This window comes from Mytilus californianus, unplaced genomic scaffold, assembly GCF_021869535.1.
Source record: "Mytilus californianus isolate M0D057914Y unplaced genomic scaffold, xbMytCali1.0.p SCAF_9, whole genome shotgun sequence".
Taxonomy (NCBI): domain Eukaryota; kingdom Metazoa; phylum Mollusca; class Bivalvia; order Mytilida; family Mytilidae; genus Mytilus; species Mytilus californianus.
The window spans coordinates 6,756,305-6,775,392 of NW_026262745.1; the positions used below are offsets into that span (position 1 = coordinate 6,756,305).

Below are 19,088 nucleotides of genomic sequence, written 5' to 3' on the forward strand. Positions count from 1 at the left end.
TCATGATATACTTTTGTCCGAGATCGCCACAGATATGTTTCATTTGTGGTAGCCACATTCTTCGTTTTTTACATCACCGAATGTGACTTCGCCGCTAGATTTCTACTTATCATGAGTAACATGAGGGTGTCACTGTTACGGTAGGAGCTGCTTACTCTTTCTGCACACCAGCACTGGTAAACCAATTTTGAACTTTATCAGTCATTTTGTTCTGAACAGCGATGGTTAATATATTTGGTAGTACATATACGATTGTTTAAAAATACTCCGTTTAGTGAGTAGATGATCAGTTTGATCAAAAATATTTTGCCTCCGGATTAATGTGTACAACATCTGGGAAATGGGAGAAAAACCATAACAAAAGTAAATAATATCCTTAAGATTATAGATTCTCAAAATTCTTTTGTTTTTGATACCGTATATTCATTAGACTCTTTTTGTAACCCATATATCTTAAATGTCATGAAAAATCTTACTTTGTGAAGAATCACACTGATTCCCACAAAAAATGCATCCAAGATGATCTCAACAAAATGCTGGACTTTTTGATCGACAAAATATAAGTTGAGTTTAATGGATTGATATTTCAGCAGACAGTCGAGAACTAATTGTGCACCACTACTGGCCGACTTGATTTTGTACTCGGATGAAGCAGATTTCATACATTAACTTCACAAGGACAAACAGAAAAAGCATCTCGCAAAGTTCTTTTATTTCACTTTCTGATATATTAAAGATGTTTTGTCTGTCAATCACCCACATTTCAATGAGTGCTTACTTCTCATATATCGTAGTGAACTTGAGATAAAGCAATACTACCGTAAGTAGAAGGTCTGCTTGAAATCTTGATATTGTCCTCGATATTGACACAGAAGGACATCTACAAACTAGAATCTATGACAATCGCGATCATTTCAACATTTCATTTCTCAGCAGTAACATACCATCTGCTCCATCGTAAGGCGTTTACATATCTATGTTAATGTATAACGCTCGTGCATGTTCACACTATTCGGACTTCATTTACTGGGGTGTGCTCTACACAAAAACTGCTCACACAGACTTGTGAGATGAACGACTGATATCGACACTACATAAGTTTAACAGTAACCATCGCGAATTGGTTGATATGGTGTCGGTGTCTCCACTCACTAGCGACATTTTTTCGCGGTCTTAGATCTTTCGATACCAGTATAGTTGTCTAATCTGTAATTTTATCGATTTTGTACTATTCCCGATTGTGAAATTTTTACTGAGTGTGAATTCGCATAGTGGGCGATACAATCACAGCAGGAGACGCTTACCATGTCGACGCACCCGATCTCGCTTCTTTTAAAGTTACTGAAATTCCCTTCAGTTGTTGTTCTTTATCTTATTTTGTCTCCTCTTAATCGATTTACGAGATTTGAACATCGGTAAACTACTGTCGCCTTAATATACATAATATCAGTTTTAATTCACGTTATACGTATATAATTTACAATCGACGGTTCTTGTAATAAAGAAATAGTTATATCATAAAAAAAATTAAATTCAATAAAATCGGATAGGGTTTGTCTTTGTACTGGATAAACAAGCAGACCGCGCGCGATGTTGTCGTTGTTTGACTTTAACAAATAGTATGATATAGATATACTCCAACAGATATTTCGTCTTCGTTTATCAAGTGATTAATTTTGTATGGGGACTTACCGTGCCCCGCTCAATATCACACAAAGCACATAACAAATAAAATATAAATATAGACAAGGACAATAAATCAATTATAATTCCAATCTTTATTATTACTAAACATATGATCTCTCTCTAATAATCAAATGAAAACATCTAAAGTTTCATACTGGAGTGCTATAGAGTAAACATAAATAAGCACATGTAGTCAAAGCTATTATCACTACCAATTTCACTGACAGTGTTCCGACATAGCTATAAAAAAACAATATTATGCGGTTTGTAGAAAATGACATATAAATAATATACAGTCACAAAATTGACAAGAAAACTAAAAAAACTTTAAATAATATAACACACTATACTTGCCATATATGTGATACATGGGTCACGCATGGAACCATCACTATTTACACAAAAACGCCTTTCTCTAATCTTGCAACTCTGGTCTTCCCAATCACGATCCGCCTTCTGCTTAATCCTTCCATGTAGCTGCCTTTGGTACAAGTTCATAAGCATTGCTTTAACGCTGTCTCAGTTCCTACCATGCTTGGAGTTGGGCTTGTGTGGGGCCTGAAATATAAACTTATATGATCTGCCCAAAATCAAAAAGTATGTGTAGTGCAATTATAGGCGTGGACTTACAGTGCGACATGCGCCTTCCAGCTTAACTTCTGATGTGGTTGTTGTGTACCGACTAATCATAAGAGGGTTTTGCTGAATCGCTCTGTGATTTTGTTTTTCATAAGGTGATATGTCCTGGTCCTATATTTCTTTTTTTACAAGTATCTGGCATAGCTTTTTGCTTTTAAAATTATCACTTTGGTCTTCGTGTTGTCTGCTATGTATTCCTTGAAGGACCACAAGTCTGTTAAATAGTGCTTCCGCTGTTGTTCTATTTTTTGTTTTCATGTAGGCTTTGCTTGGGTGTATAGTGAATGTTATCGCTAGTACATTTGTATATTTTGTATCCCTCCTTTTTGATGGTCCCAATGTTTGGAAATCAAGAAATAACAATTCCATTGGTTGCTACGAAGTCATATTCACTAAAGGAACTTGGTGTGGTTCCTTTGTTCTGTTTATCTCGCAATGATGTATCCACTTGTCTATGTCTTTGGATATGGATGACTAGTTATATATATCGCACACTAAGGAACTTGTGTGATCACGACCAGGATAACCCATCTCACCATAGGGACATGAGTTGCTGGTTAAACTAAATGTCTGATATATCCGTCATTTATGGTTATCTCTCAGTAAACTACATCATCTATAATCGTTAGCTGATCAAAGTGTCTTTGCACTGGACTAGGTGGTAGATGTTTTTATCGGTTTCATACCAGACTTTACAAATTTAAACCATGGTCGAATTTCGGAATCTGACTGCTGTAACTGTGCCCAGTCAATAATGTTTTCTATCTGCATATGCATTTCAATGCTGGCTGTATACATTATGTGTGACTGTTAATTTAACAACATACGGTTCTGATATAACTCCTAAAATGGTCCATATGGGTTCTTTGGGTATAAAAACGCATCGAAAAATACCAGGCTCATAATTGTGTATACTAGTATATACTGTTTCCTCATCTAGTTTATGTAATTGTGACAGTGCATCTGCATCAGAGTTGTATTTTCCTGAACGATACAGAATGTCGATCTTGAATGCAGCTAACGTTGATAATCACCTGTGTCTTGTCGAATCTAGCTTTGCAGTGGTTAAAACATATGTGAGCGAGTTGTTATCTGTATATACACGATTAGATGTCAATAGATTCAAGCATGATGTGTTTCCTTAACTGCCTATTGCAAAGCCAAGAATTCAATTCTTGTGGGCTGGGTAAAGTCTCCCAACCTTATTCAATCTTCGACTGGCATGCGCAATGACCTGTTGTTGACCTGCATGTTCCTGATTGAGTACTGCTTCTTATTATATACTGCTAGCGTCTGTATGCAACTATTGACTTCTGATGGCCTGATCCAAGTCTGTTCTTGAGTTCGTTTAATGCAGTTTCCTGCTTTTCGCCAATGTCCAAGATTTCTGTTGTATCTTTTTCCTCTTTTCTTTCCTGGGTTTATGAGTTGGCATTAAATCTGTTAACGGTCTGGTTTTCTGACTGAAGTGATGGACAAATCTCCGGAAATATATGGTGAATCAAATAAATCTCCAAACTTCTGATGTTATTGAAGTATGCAATTACGAAAACGGTATTTTGTGCTGGATCTGCTCATCGCCTTTCTAAGAAAGAATGTGGCCCGCACAGTTGACTCATTGTTGAAAAAAAAAACACTTTTGTCTGGTCTTGAATTCGTTTAATGCATTTTCTTCAATTTACCTCTATGATTTTTTCAACTTGTTCAAAACGTTGAAGATGTTCCTACTCGATGAATATGCAACATATGTACATGTCAAAATCATGTAGACAGTCTTACATCAACCGTTGGTAAGTTGCCGGGTAGTTGGTGAGACCGAATGACAATCGGTAATAGCCATATATACTAGTAATACAAGAGGACCAGCTGTACATGCTGTGTCCTCTCCTTCTGTTCTTCAAATATTGGTTTCTGATCATATCTAGATTTTTATCGGTTTCTTGCCAAACAATTTCAAATATCTTCTGTGTGAGGCAAATCATAAACATCTTTCATGCTCGTGTTGTTCAGTGAGCGAAAATCTTTACACAGTCTCAGGTGTTTGTTCTTCTCACGTACTGAGACTAAGTTGAATACAAATTGAAATTACAATTAATCATCTTTTAACAAGAAACGATCATAAAAAAACTAGAAAAGTCAGTGTCGATTTTGATTGTTATTCCGATTCGTGAGGTGTATAGATGTTAGAAAATGTAGTATTCGACAAATCTTTCTGTAAGATTAAAATAATTCTGGACAACCAAATAAATACATTAATTTTCATAAGGTTTATTCAGAACTCTAAAATCTAGTATTTCTAATATTGAATTCAGTCTCATTATTCAGAAATGAGTTTGTTTCTTTGTCTTTTTGTTGGGTAGTATCGATTATAATACAAGACGTAAGTAAATGCTCTGCAGAATGATTTCTCATTCACAGTGGCAAAAATCGGTTTAGTTACATCTAAATTTATGTCACACTCGAGTAGGAATGACAAACGATTTTGATTTTGTTAATATTTAGATTGAATATTTTCCTGCAACCCTATATGAACAAGCTGTGATTTGCTACTTGTCTGATACTAGGAGATAAAGAGTTCTTAAAAAGACTTAGTCTGCAATGAGATATAATGATATAGGTCTTCACAAGTTTCGTACCTTTTGTATCCGTGACTTTCAAATTTTGACTTTGAGTGTTCCTGATCAAGGTACATCCAGAAATATTGGACTTCGGACGCATAAAGTTTATCTCAGAAGTCAGTCCATTGGTACTGACATGATTTATAACAAATCTTTCTTAAATTCTCCATTGATATATTCAGAAATTATTATGAAACTAAGGTTCCAACTCCTTCAGGCAAAGTTGGCCACGGATTTGGCTATTATTTTAGGGTTGTTTTTTTTTTTTTTTTTTCTTAAAGCTCTTACACGGCAAGCTCTTACACAAGTTTCGGGTCTTTGAGCGTTCATGATTTAGATAAAACCCGCAAAGCGCTTCGAACGCATAAAATTTATAAAGTATTATTTTCATTTTTTTTAATACTTTTGATATCGGAATTTTCTTTATACCATGATTTATGACAAATGGGATGACTTGTCCTTTCGTATTGTAAATTTCCTTGATAGTGTTGTTCCGGTGGTTCATTTTTATGCAGTGTGCATTTCTCAGTTCGTTCGCTATGCAAATATTTCCAGTACCCTCTTAGATTTTAATGTACGTAATATGTTCATTACTAAACGCTTTTACAATACGGATACTAGATTTCATAAAATGATCAAAAGCTTTTTTCTTAATTTTTTTCACAGTAATAGGGTTTATTGCGGTAGTATTGTTGCACTTGTGGGATTTGATAAAAGTGCTATCCCATATTGCTATTTTAGTAGTTTTATATATATATGTGTGTGTTTTGAACCATAAAACCATATGAGTATTTTGGACCATAAGCGTATGGTCATGACCGTATGCGTATGTACTTTATGGTCCGAACATACGCGAACGTTCTGGGTAATGAAGAGGATGAACTTTGCGGGAAGATTTTACATTTTTTAAGGTATGATGACCCTTCGAGTTGACATAAAAAAAAGTTTTTTATATGAAATGTTAAGTTTTTTAATCATTTTTTTATCATTCATGTCATTGAAACATTGTTACAACATCATTAATCAAATAGTGACGATGAATGTTACCATACTACGAACCCCACACTACGGTGTTAAATTTAAGAAGCTCACAAGCTGTGGTACCGACCCAGTGGTACTAAAATAAAAAATGATATGGAATTCCATGCGCAGAACTCTTGTCTCTGGCATAACCTTTATCGGTTGTTCTAAAAAAAAAATCCTCTTGAAAAATTACGCGAAAATTATAACACGGATTTCAGTCATTCTTTTTCCGAAGTTGGTTTTAGATTTTATCGTCTCACAGATGGCGCTATCGTCTTCCGTCAATATTCCACTATACTTTCAGATATCGCTGTTTGCTAATATAACTAGCCAAATTTAAACGCTGGCAGGCACATTTACAGATTTAAAACATCAGTGATGTAACTTTTTGAAACGGGGAAAGTAAGATTGTCTTTAAGATACGAATGGTATTATCATTACCTTCTACATGTTCTGTAGTTTCTTGACATCTTATACCAACAAACTTTGAAAAATTATATAGCCTTATAGGGCTTCACCTACTTTAGGAGTCTTAAATGTAAAGAGCTATATTAAACATACCTTAACCTAACACTAGCCCTAACCCTAAAATCTAACCTTACCTAAAACAAACTCTAATCATAGAGTACAAGGAGACTTTGAACAAGTGAAAGAAATTATCAGTATGTAAATTTTATTTAGAGTTGGCAAATATTTACAAACAACAATAAACATGAGTTTAAGAAAGCTCATACAACCAACTATAACATATATACAAAGCATCACAGTACAACAAGGTTTCAAATAAGACGGAAACACATCAGCATTGAAATGGTAGCACAGTTATTTTTTAATAAGATAAACACACATAAGCATCAGATTAAGTGTAAACATATAATGTGTCAGAAGCACTTTAAAATGTGACATAAGCACATAGGTAAAAATTTAAATAAAGCAATAAGGTTATGGCAAGATTTCAAAATACATAACAAGCAGAAAGCACTATTGTCAGTCAGAGCTCTGACATAAACAAGTCAGAATTGTAAAGACTTGTGCAAGTCAGATTATGCATTTTTACAAAGGGGTAATAGCATTTTTAGACTTAATAAAGTCAGAAGATGCCCGACTTATTCAGGTCAAATTCTGTTCAGTGAATTGTGAATTTTCATTATGTAAGGTTTGTAGCAAACCTTATCAGTAAGTTACCATGAATATTTGTATGATGCATAACAATACCAAAATCTATTGTTTATCATGTTTATACAGAATATATTTTACAATTTATCACAAATATATACTTGTATTAAATTGTTAATTTCATATGTTTCATTTTTTTAGGGTCTTGTTCATATTTTTTGTTGATAAAAATGTGTTTGTGGAAGGCATTTTTAACATTGTCATTGTACTTGTGGATATGCTCATTTTAGGTGTATTTCTGACTTATAGAAGTCAAATTTTTTTAATATTTGTTTTGAGGAAAAAATTGCATAATATTACATCTGACTTGTAGAAGTCAGTTTTTGCTTCAAAATGATGGGAGGTAACTCATGACACCAAATATTCTGACTTTCACAAGTCACAAAATTCTGACTTGTTTATGTCAGAGCTCTGACTGATTATTAACATATAGCAAAGAAAAGCATACATAATAGAGCAGGTAGCAAAATTTAAAGCAGAAAGTCAAGACTTAAATTAATTATAAAGATACTTTTAAGGTTCATAACAAAAAACTGTTGTGTTTACACCTCAAAAATTACACTGACTACAGACAAACCAGTACAACTTAAAAGTCTAGCATCACTCAGATATAGGAATTTAAATACATTAGTATTCACAAAGTTAACCACTTTTCTGGAGTTTTTAATTTGGGTAAAATCTTTGATATCAGGTAACACTTGTATTGTATTGATTAATATAAACAATAGAAAGACGACATATTTAAATCAAAGTAGTTTTTCCATGATTCCCATTCGCACCCAAAGTCAAATTAAAAAAAAGATCTATAGTTTTCTTGGCTTTCCTGATACATATATTAAATGTATATTTATTGTATTTTTATATCCAATTTTTGTTCTAATCGGTCAGATAAAATCTTATAAAACCACAATGTTTCTGGCAATTCAAATTACGACAAATACTTATGAATTTGGCATTGGCTACTAAGTGTTTTGAATTTTCAAATATTTCTACCTAGAGCATAACTGAAGGAGACATTTATTGTTCAAATGCTCACCTGGTTCAGTGGAATTGATATATTAATGTACTAAGTCTAGAGATTTGTATAATGTGAAAAAATTTCATTGACTGAAACTTTTGTAAATGCAGAGGAAGAGTTTGTAACAAAAACACACGAACGAAAAACGTCACACTGTGGAAATTGGTCAGATGAAGTCCACAAAAGTCACAAAGGCATACCATTCCTACATTCTGTTGGCTTGTAAATTTTTTACCTCTTTTTTCATGGTTCGTTGTTCAATATTAAGTATTCAAGGTTTTGTCTGTTTATCAGATACTGTAAGAATTAGGTCAACTATATTTGGTGATTTGAATGATTGTAACATGTACACATCTGTCTGGCAGGGTTCATCTGACCTTGAATTTATAATCATGGTTCACAGGAAGATTCCACTTATGACTGTCTTATGTTGAAGTGAAATTTACATTAAGAATACATCAAATAATTTAGCTAACAGAAGTTGGCAACAAGCATTGAAAGCTTTTACGAAACAATCTCCATACCTATATGAAATTTGAATTTGTGGTTGATCTACAAATGTATGTCCAAGAAATCCATGAAAATTAGTACATTTTGTACTCCACAAATGATTATCATTTATAAATCCACAGTATGTTCTTTTACTTTGGTATTTTTTTAATTCTCTTTGGAAGTGTCGCATACTGTTTTGTTTGCTACAAATCTAAATATGTTAATTGTGTAACGTTTTATTTTTGTCACTGTTTGGGCATCTATATCACTCAAATAAATGATTTTAAGGGTAAACTAAAAATAGAAAAGAAAATTATGTCGCTATTATCAATTGAAATCCAATAATGAATCTATTTTGTTTGATTGATCTTCATTGCATACCATTAAAATTATTGGGGTTAAAAGGGTAAAGACAATAAGTTGGTAACAGGAAATCTCTTTCAAAGAATGTGCTGGCATGGATTAAGCATGTAAAAGAGGACTAACTTGAAAATTGATTGTTTTAGGTTTTTTGTGTGTTTTTTTTTTTATTGTTTCCATAACCAATATAATAGCAATATTTCAGTTTTCCAAAACAGGATGTCATTTTTTTCTTATCCGGCTGTCTGTGATTTATGTGTTATTAAATTGATATTTGACAGCCTCCATCATGGATGATGATGAGGAGGACAAGTCCATTTCTCTCACTGGGTTTCTGTTTGGAAACATAGACACCAAAGGAGAGCTTGATGAAGATTTTCTAGATGAGGTAAGATTTAAATGCATTCAACATGTTCAATGCATTTTTATGCCTCCTGAGTAATGCAGCAGGGCATGTAGTGTTTCTGTCTGTGCGAAGCAAATAGGATATAACAGTGTAAAAAAACAAAATTAACAAGAGAATAGTTGATATTGAACATTATATATTTTTTTTAATTGCTGCATGTCCTATAAACAAAAAAATTTCTAGTGGCATTACTAGTGGCATTACTAGCTGTATCACAGGACACATGAACATGTACATTGAAGTGTAATGTCACTCTTTCTATGCCCCCTCCGTAGAGGAGGAGGCATTAAGTTTTACCCTTTCGTCTGTACGTCCGTATGTCCAAAAATTGGTTTCCATTCTCTTAACTTTTTTTTTTTGCCTCAACCAAATGTTATGAAACTTATAGACAATGCTTATTACCACAAAACACAGATCAAATTTGAATTTTGGTGGTGTCACTTTTATCGTTATGCCCCTTTACAAATGGAAAAATTGCTGAATTTTTCGTTTCGTTCTCTAACTTTAGTTTGCCTTAACCAAATGTTATGAAAGTTATGCACAATACTTATTACCACAAAACACAGATCAAGTTTGAATTTTGACAGCATCACTTTTACTGTTCTAGAGTTATGCACCTTTACAAATGGAAAAATTGCTGAATTTTTCGTTTCCGTTCTCTAACTTTAGTTTGCCTCAATTGCAACCAAATGTTATGAAAGTTATACACAATGCTTATTTCACAAAACTCAGATCCAGTACAAATTTGGGTAACGTTGCTTTACCTTTCTTAAGTTATATCCCTTTATAATGTTTTATGCAAGCAGGGGCATCTTCTGTGTCCCATGGACACATTCCCCATTTATTTCTAGTGTTTATTAAAGACACCTCACTGCACATTTTTGGTAATAATTGCATGTGTAATTTATTACAACATCCATGATATCATTGTTTTATAAATCCTTTTTTTTTTTTCGTTTTAGGAATCAAAGAGACATCTTGGTTCCCTTGAACTTCTTGGTGGTATTGGGTCTATGGTCAAAGAGATCACTGATTCTGAAGATGGAGACAGAAGTGATTCACTTGATGGAGGAGGTGATTATTCATTCTTAGCTTGTATTGTATTGTATCCTTAGTATATTGCAACTTAATGGTTCATCTATATCAAAAATCTGTTTCTATCTATTAACATGATTAAGTACAATTATCTTAGTGTATTTTATATAAGAGATATGTGGTGAACATTAGTAACAAATGATAAGTGCCAACCTTATTTGAATAGCTCTAAATGTTTCAAAGTTTGAACAATATAACAAGGTCATCATATCTGACACCAATTTTGACAGAAACACCTAATTTAAAGAAATAAAAAAACATGAACCTACTTGTCAAACCTTTTTTTCAAGAAAGAAAAGCATTTGTGTGCTACAGGCATACATGATGTTATTAGCTGATGAAATACATGCAGGCTGTCCACAGAACTCTATGTGATGTTAAAAAAAGTTTTATTGCAATATGTTTATTATATTTAAAAGAAGAGCCTTGAGGTCTAACACATTATTGTTATGAAGACTTTGTTTATTAAAAAAAGCAATAGAACAATTAAATATAAATGTACTCAGTTTCATACATTCATGCAAAAAAACCCACATTGAATTATAAATGACTTTTTCTGTTTGAACTTCTTGTAATGAATAATTTTTGTTTGAAAATCTAGCCATGCATAATGATATCTAAAAAGTATTTTTCTAAATTGTCTGTGTGCTTGACAAAATAGCAGAAAATGATATTCATTCTTTTTCTATTGATTAGTTCAACACTTATAAAATTCTATATTCCTTGAATTGATTAACATAATGACCAGTCTCTGATTTCGATTTTTCCTCTTATTATACAAACTATACAACCTTGTACAATGAAGCATGTTTATCATGTTTATAGCCAATCAAATGTGTTAAAGCACTGTCAGAAAATCCTTGCCAGTAAGACACTGTCTTGCAACAATCACTTTTAATGAACTATTTTAGAAATCATTTTCCAAATAGCAATATAAACAATTATACAGTATAAGAAAATATCATTTAGGTATAACAATGTATAATTACTAATGAGACAGACCTATGTTTTTGTAACATGAATAATAATTGTATATTTTGTTACCACATTTGTTTTGAATATACAATGAACCATTACACTACAGATCATATCAACAGAAGCAGATGTTATCTTTTTACAGGAAACACCTGCCTAACATTAAACAAACCAGTGATAACATAGAAAATAAAAAAGTGCTTAGTACCGAAACTTGTTTCGTTATTTTAAATTACTGCAGCAATCCCTATAGTATTTTTGTTATAAGGGTCTCTACATTAAAAAGTTATGTTGACTCAACATTGTATCAGCCTTTTGAGTCATTTTGCACAACTTTTAAACATAAGTTTGATACAAAGTTGTAAATTATATATTTTTAGATAACTATAGTAACAAAGCATCTACAGCAGTTGACTACTCAGATATAAATGAGACAGTAGAAGAGGATGAAGAACAACGATCGTTTGCATTTGTTGGTTTGTATAATGTCTTTATGTATTGTATGTTCCCTGGAAGATGGTGGTTTTTATACGACCGCAAAAAAATTTTGTGGTTGTATATTGGTATGACGTTGTCTTCGTCGTTGTCATAAGACACATTGGTTTTCGCACTCTAACTTGAGTTTAAGTGAATGGATCTCTATGAAATTTTACCATAAGGTTCAATACCATAAAAGGAAGGTTGGGATTGATTTTGGGGGTTATGGTACCAACAGTTCAGGAATTAGGGGCCAAAAATAAGCATTTTTGTAACTTCCAGACATAACTTGTGTGTTAGTGCATGGCTCTCTCTGACATTGTACCACAAGGTTCCATATCACAAAAGGAATGCTGGGATTGATTTTGGGGGTAATTGCCTCCAAATTTTAGGAATAAGGGGCCAAAAAAGGGTAAAAAAACAAGCATTTTTGCTAGTTTCATGACAATAACTTGTGTGTAAGTGTATGAATCTTTCTAAAATTGTACTACAAGGTTCCATATCACAAAGGGAAAGCTGGAATTGAGTTTGGGGGTAGTTGCCCAAAACGTTTAGGAATAAGGGGCCAAAAAGGGGCCAAAAATAAGCATTTTGTAGTTTCCAGACAATAACTTGTGTTCAAGTGTATGGATCTCTCTGAAATTGTACTGCAAGGTACCATACCACAATGGGAAGGCTGGGATTGATTTTGGGGGTAATTGCCTCAAATTTTAGGAATTAGGGGCAAAAAATCAAGCATTTTTCTAGTTTCAGGACAATAACTTGTGTGTAAGTGTATGGATCTTTATGAAATTGTACTACAAGGTTCCATATCTCAAAGGAAAAGCTGGGTTTGAGTTTGGGGGTAATTGCCTTAAATGTTTAGGATTTTGGGGCCAAAAAGGGCCCAAAAAACAAGCATTTTTCTAGTTTCCAGACAATAACTTGTGTGTTAGTGCATGGCTCTCTCTGACATTGTACCACAAGGTTCCATATCACAAAAGGAATGCTGGGATTGATTTTAGGGGGTAATTGCCTCCAAATTTTAGGAATAAGGGGCCAAAAAAGAGGCAAAAAACAAGCATTTTTGCTAGTTTCATGACAATAACTTGTGTGTAAGTGTATGGATCTTTCTAAAATTGTACTACAAGGTTCCATATCACAAAGGGAAAGCTGGAATTGAGTTTGGGGGTAATTGCCCAAAACGTTTAGGAATAAGGGGCCAAAAATAAGCATTTTTCTAGTTTCCAGACAATAACTTGTGTTCAAGTGTATGGATCTCTCTGAAATTGTACTGCAAGGTACCATACCACAAAGGGAAGGCTGGGATTGATTTTGGGGGTAATTGCCTCAAATTTTAGGAATTAGGGGCAAAAAAGGGGCAAAAAATCAAGCATTTTTCTAGTTTCAGGACAATAACTTGTGTGTAAGTGTATGGATCTTTATGAAATTGTACTACAAGGTTTCATATCTCAAAGGGAAAGCTGGGTTTGAGTTTGGGGGTAATTGCCCAAAACGTTTAGGAATAAGGGGCCAAAAAACAAGCATTTTTCTAGTTTCCAGACAATAACTTGTGTGTTAGTGCATGGCTCTCTCTGACATTGTACCACAAGGTTCAATATCACAAAAGGAATGCTGGGATTGATTTTGGGGGTAATTGCCTCCAAATTTTAGGAATAAGGGGCCAAAAAAGGGGCAAAAAACAAGCATTTTTGCTAGTTTCATGACAATAACTTGTGTGTAAGTGTATGGGTCTTTCTAAAATTGTACTACAAGGTTCCATATCACAAAGGGAAGGCTGGGATTGAGTTTGGGGGTGATGAATCATAAGGGGGTTCAAAAAATTGGGGGGAGGGGATTTTTTTTTTCCTTTTTTTTTTCTTTAAATTTTTTCATTTTAAATTGGTTATTTCTGATTTATATATAAAAGCAAATGATAATGATATGGTTTGAATAGGTAAATTAAAAATTTTAAGTTCTTAGACCACATTCATTCTGTGTCAGAAACCTATGCTGTGTCAAATATTTAATCACAATCCAAATTCAGTGCTGTATCAAGCTTGAATGTTGTGTCCATACTTGCCCCAACTGTTCAGGGTTCGATCTCTGCAGTCGTATCATGCTGGGCCCAGCGGAGCATTTTATTTTCCTGTGTCATTGGGTTGCTGTCTCATTGATGAATAACCCTCTTATCCATTTATTCATATTGTCTTTTGAAAATGAAGTAAAATTTCAATAGCCTAAAGGAGCCTCTGTGGTCGAGAGGTCTAAGTAGTTCTTCTGTATCACAAGCCTGTTAACACTGAGGCTGTAAGTTCAAATGCAGCATGAGGCAGGTTCATTTGATTCTTATCTTTATCAAGGATTTCCTGTTTTCCTGCTGAAGGTCATGTTTCTCTCCAGGCACTCTGGCTCCCTCCATCAATAAAAAAAAACTGGCGATAATAACCAAATATGTTGAAAGTGGCATTCAACACCAAAAATTGGATCAACGAACAAATGAACAAAATGCTGCTGAAATATATAATATATATTGGGTGGTAATAATACATTTTGTCCAAGTAAGTCAGTACACGTTTTAGAGTAATATATGTTTAAAGACAATCATTATGTTACAGTAGTAATGTAGGCATGCTTTTTTCATCCAATATCACAATAACAAGGATTGAAAAAAAACAAAAATGATAGACAGTACAACTAACATGTCACACCAATAAAAACATCCTTCAAAGTCCAGGAACATCATAAATTAGATACATTATCGAGTCTTTGACTCTAAAAAAATCATTCAATTTTATGAAAGTTAGCAGGCGAAAAGCACTCTAATTTTTAGTTGATCTCTTGCACACTAAAATTTTTCCCCCTTTACGATACAATATAAAGATTTTAAGAGGAAAGGTGTTAAATTTTATTTGTAAAATTAGGCTTATATATATATGTATACAGTATTATCTATAACCTTGGAAATTGAAATCCTTTAGAATTTCTAAAATGGTTAGTAATTAGATTTTAATTTAATCGCTACCATAACTTGTAATTGGTAAATACCTGTGAAACAGAGTTTTCAAGGGAAGTAACTGTTTATATACAATGTACTGACAAAAAACCTTGTACACAGCCATTGTGTTTTTAAAGGATTTTGCAATAAAAGATCTATAAAAGCAAGATTTATTAATTGCTTAATGCTTAGTAGTTCCATTATAAAAAAAAAAATGAGCATACCTGTGCCTGTGTAGTCTTTATAATTATATCTTTACAAAAGAGAATACTGGTATATTCAAGAATAAACAATTTTTATTATTGTTACATGTATTACTACTGCTGAAGTGTTTTAAATCATGTTCATTACCTATGAGGGTTTGGACAGATATATTATAATTGCATGTAGTTCAGAACAACATTAAGTTTAATGTTGAAAGATAAATACTTATCATAATTACAGACTGATCAAATCAATAAATATAAGAACAAGGAGATGTGGTATGATTGCCAATGAGACAACTATCCACTCAAGTTCAAATGAAGTGGATGTAAGCAATTATAGGAAACCGTACGGCCTTCAACAATGAGAAAAAACCATACTGTATAGTCGGCTATTAAAGGCCCCGACATGAAAAATATGAAACAATTAAATAGAAGAAACTTACATCCTAATTTATAACAAAACAATTTACGAAATACAAATATGATAGACATGAACCAAAGACAACCACTGAATTACAGGCTCCTGACTTGGGACAGGCACATAAAGAATATGGCATGGTTAAACATGTTTGTGAGCGCTCAACCCTCCCCTAACCTGGGACAGTGGTGTTACAGCACAACATAAGAACAAACTATAAAAATCAGTTGAAAATGGCTTAACTCATCAGATCGATACAAATCATCATTTAATTTTCTGATTTCTTTAATATAAAATATTAAAAAGACTCTCGCCAGTACTTCAGATTGCCCAGTATTACCCAGTAAAACCCCAAAAGTTATTTGCAGCTAACATTTGATGTAAGTTGAATTTAACCATCAAACAATGCTGTAATTCTACAGAAATGTTCTTTTTATAGGAAATGATACTGGTGAATATGAAGATAAAGATTCTAGACTTATGCCACCTCCATCATGGCTGCCAAAAACTCCCAAGGCAGAAGATGAGGCTGGAGTTACTACCCCTGATAAAAGCTCTGCCAACAAATATCATACACCACTTGCTTCACTTAGACCACCAGAGTTATCCAATGTAGATGTTACTGAACTGTTCCCAGAATTCAGACCAGGCCAGGTGAGATACAGATATAGGTACAAGTGCAAAAGTCACTATTCTGAGATAGCAAAAGTCAAGAGCTTGTCAGTTCAGTCAATTTAATTTGAATTTCATCTTAAGAGTTGTATAGTTTAATAGGTATTGAAATCCATGCTGTTCCCGTGATCACAGCTGAAATTTAACAGCTTTGTCTAAAATTGAAAAAAAATAATGAAAAACTTTGCATTTATTTTTTTAAGAGGTCATAATATATGCTTATTTCATTGCTTATTACATATCCTATGCAATCTACAGATGGTAGCTAGTAAGGTAAGAGAGTGTGTCATTTTCTTTGGTCTTTGGACTAAGATTGAATGCTAAGTCTCAAGTCTCTGTGGGTATTTTTGTTTTAGCAGGGTTTCCGCTGGCAATCACCTTTTTCAAATTTTGTGTAAAAAATAACATTGTGGCGAACATTTTTTATTATTTGACATAGAAAAAAATATTTGTCTTGGTGAAAGAGGTGGCAAAGAAAGAAAATTGACCCGGGGAAACCCTGTTATAGGTATAAAGAATCTTTTTTAAACATAGAAAAAAAGACTTGATTCATATGTTCAAAAATAATTGCATCAATTGTACAAAAAATATATGGTAACTTATGTTTTAGAAATGTACATTTCAAGACCCTTTGATGTTTATATGTATCATTTTGTCAAACTTAATGTCAGTTTCACTGACCAAGACATGTAAACAAAACTGTTCATTTTATTCTATGAGACATAAAATCTGCTTGTTTTAAGGGTTTTCTGTACTGTCTTTTCTTCTCTAATTGAGGATATATTGGAATATTTTGAGTATGTTACAATTTTCCATCGCATGCATGATAACATGTTAAATGTTTGACATAAAATTGGATTTAAAATTTCCACAATATGAAGCCATTGCAGAACACTGATTGACAGCCATGTTTATATGACTTCAGATAATCATAATGTTTGCTGATGAATTTTTATTTGGATTTTTATAGATCTGTTGCAGGAAGCCGTCACAGCAAAAATTAAAATAGACTTCCAAGCTATGATTATTATTTGAACTAAATATGACAATGAAAATACATAACATATGTGGTGATATGTCTGATTAAAAAAGACTGGCCATCTAAAGATATCATGTTTCCTTAAATTGCTTCGGTAATAAGATATATTAAACTGTATTTATTGCTAAGGTAACATTAAATATATTTTTTGGTGCTATTTCAGGTATTGAGATTTTCTAGACTTTTTAAGCCGGTACATGTACCACATCTTTATAAAAAGAAAAAGAAGAAGAAAACAGAAGATGGAAAGGATGATAAACATCCTGATGGAAGGAAAGAGGAATATAAGGAGGAAAAACTTGAGAATGTTTATGATGCTGATGGTATATATAATATGTATTAGTTTTTAGGGTTAAGATTGCATCCATGCAAACAAAACCCTTATGTGACTGGCATGATAGTTTCCAGACTTTTGAGATAAAAGAAAACATTGTGCATTGAGCACAACATTCTATATATCCTATCCGTGAACATTTCAAGAAATTTATCAATGAAATATATGCGACTGGATGAGAATCACAATAATAAGAACTTGCATTCTGATATCTGATATATATATATTTCTGAAATGGCAATATAAGATCTCACATTTTTGTCCTTTCTTAAAAAAAACACAATAATTTCTGAATTAACAGTAGTCTTGCATGATGTTACTTCACAAACATATCATCTGTATTATGTAGTTGATGAAGACAAGAAGGATTTATCTCATATGACAGCAGCCCAGAGAATCATGCATGGTCTAGAGAACCAGGACAGTGGTATAGATGATAAATCTTCACAGAGTGAAGAAGAGGACTGGTCAGAGGAAGAAATTGAGGATACATTCCAACTTAGCCTAGGTCGACCTGCCAGGCCTGAAGAGATTATGTCTGATGATGAGGTTTGGTTTGGTTTTTTTTTTTATTTCTTGATTTTTATACGACTGCAAAATTTTTGTGGTCGTATAATGGTATGACATTGTCGTCGTCCAAAGGCATTTGGTTTCCAGACAATAACTTGAGTATAAGTGTATGGATCTCTTTGAAATTGTACCACAAGGTTCCTTATTACAAAAGGAAGGTTAGGTTTGATTTAGGAGGTTTTTGTCCTAACTGTTTAGGAATTAAGGGCCAAAAACAAGCATTTTTCTTGTCCGGAAACGGTCATATTTGCCAGTCATGTCATAAGATGAAACTATTTGTCCTAAACGAGTAATTGGGATTTAGGACAAATTTTATTTTTTTACAGAAGTAATTTCGGTCTTTTCATTGACTCAATGTTTGAAATCAGATTACTTAATTGCCATTTTGCACTTGTGATCACTTGTTTTTGTTTATAATCCCTTTCCTGTAATAAAACTGCCACTACAGTAGTTTGATAATCCTGAGGGCCCTCCTAATATCTATATCAATGCCTCCGGGAAACATTGGCTAATGATCGCTAATCACTTTTTACCTGTGGTTTTAATTCACACTTAACAGTGATCACAAGCTCAGAATAATATCTTTAAAACATTAAAGTTCCCTGACAAGTGTATTCATTATTTATTTACTTTTCATCAAAGACAGTCATCAATTCTGATTTAAAAATTAAATCTAAATTTACGTAGAAAAAAGTATTTTTTCATGAGTAACACATGTGCTTTATTTACTATGTAATACGCATGCGTGAAATTGTATTCAGCAAATTTAATATTTAATCGTAAAATGCAAATTAATTTCATGCTAAATTAAACGAGTGCAACTATTATCTGTTATATTCAAACACTTTTAAAGGTAATAAAATAAAAAAGCCATAAAAAGCTGGTGATTTCCTGTCAATTTGATAAA

At 33.0% G+C, this 19,088-nt stretch overlaps 1 protein-coding gene across 1 annotated transcript in view; it reads left to right on the forward strand.

The window, feature by feature from the left end:
- The first annotated feature begins 6,235 nt into the window (after positions 1-6,235).
- LOC127714954 (transcription initiation factor TFIID subunit 1-like) overlaps positions 6,236-19,088 on the forward strand; it is a 52,157-nt gene continuing 39,304 nt past the window's right edge. The window contains exons 1-7 of the mRNA XM_052220975.1: positions 6,236-6,368; positions 9,294-9,400; positions 10,381-10,492; positions 11,869-11,964; positions 16,006-16,220; positions 17,441-17,600; positions 17,961-18,160. Coding sequence (XP_052076935.1) covers positions 9,302-9,400; positions 10,381-10,492; positions 11,869-11,964; positions 16,006-16,220; positions 17,441-17,600; positions 17,961-18,160 — 882 coding nt within the window. The 5' untranslated portion in view covers positions 6,236-6,368; positions 9,294-9,301. The remainder of the gene's footprint in view (positions 6,369-9,293; positions 9,401-10,380; positions 10,493-11,868; positions 11,965-16,005; positions 16,221-17,440; positions 17,601-17,960; positions 18,161-19,088) is intronic.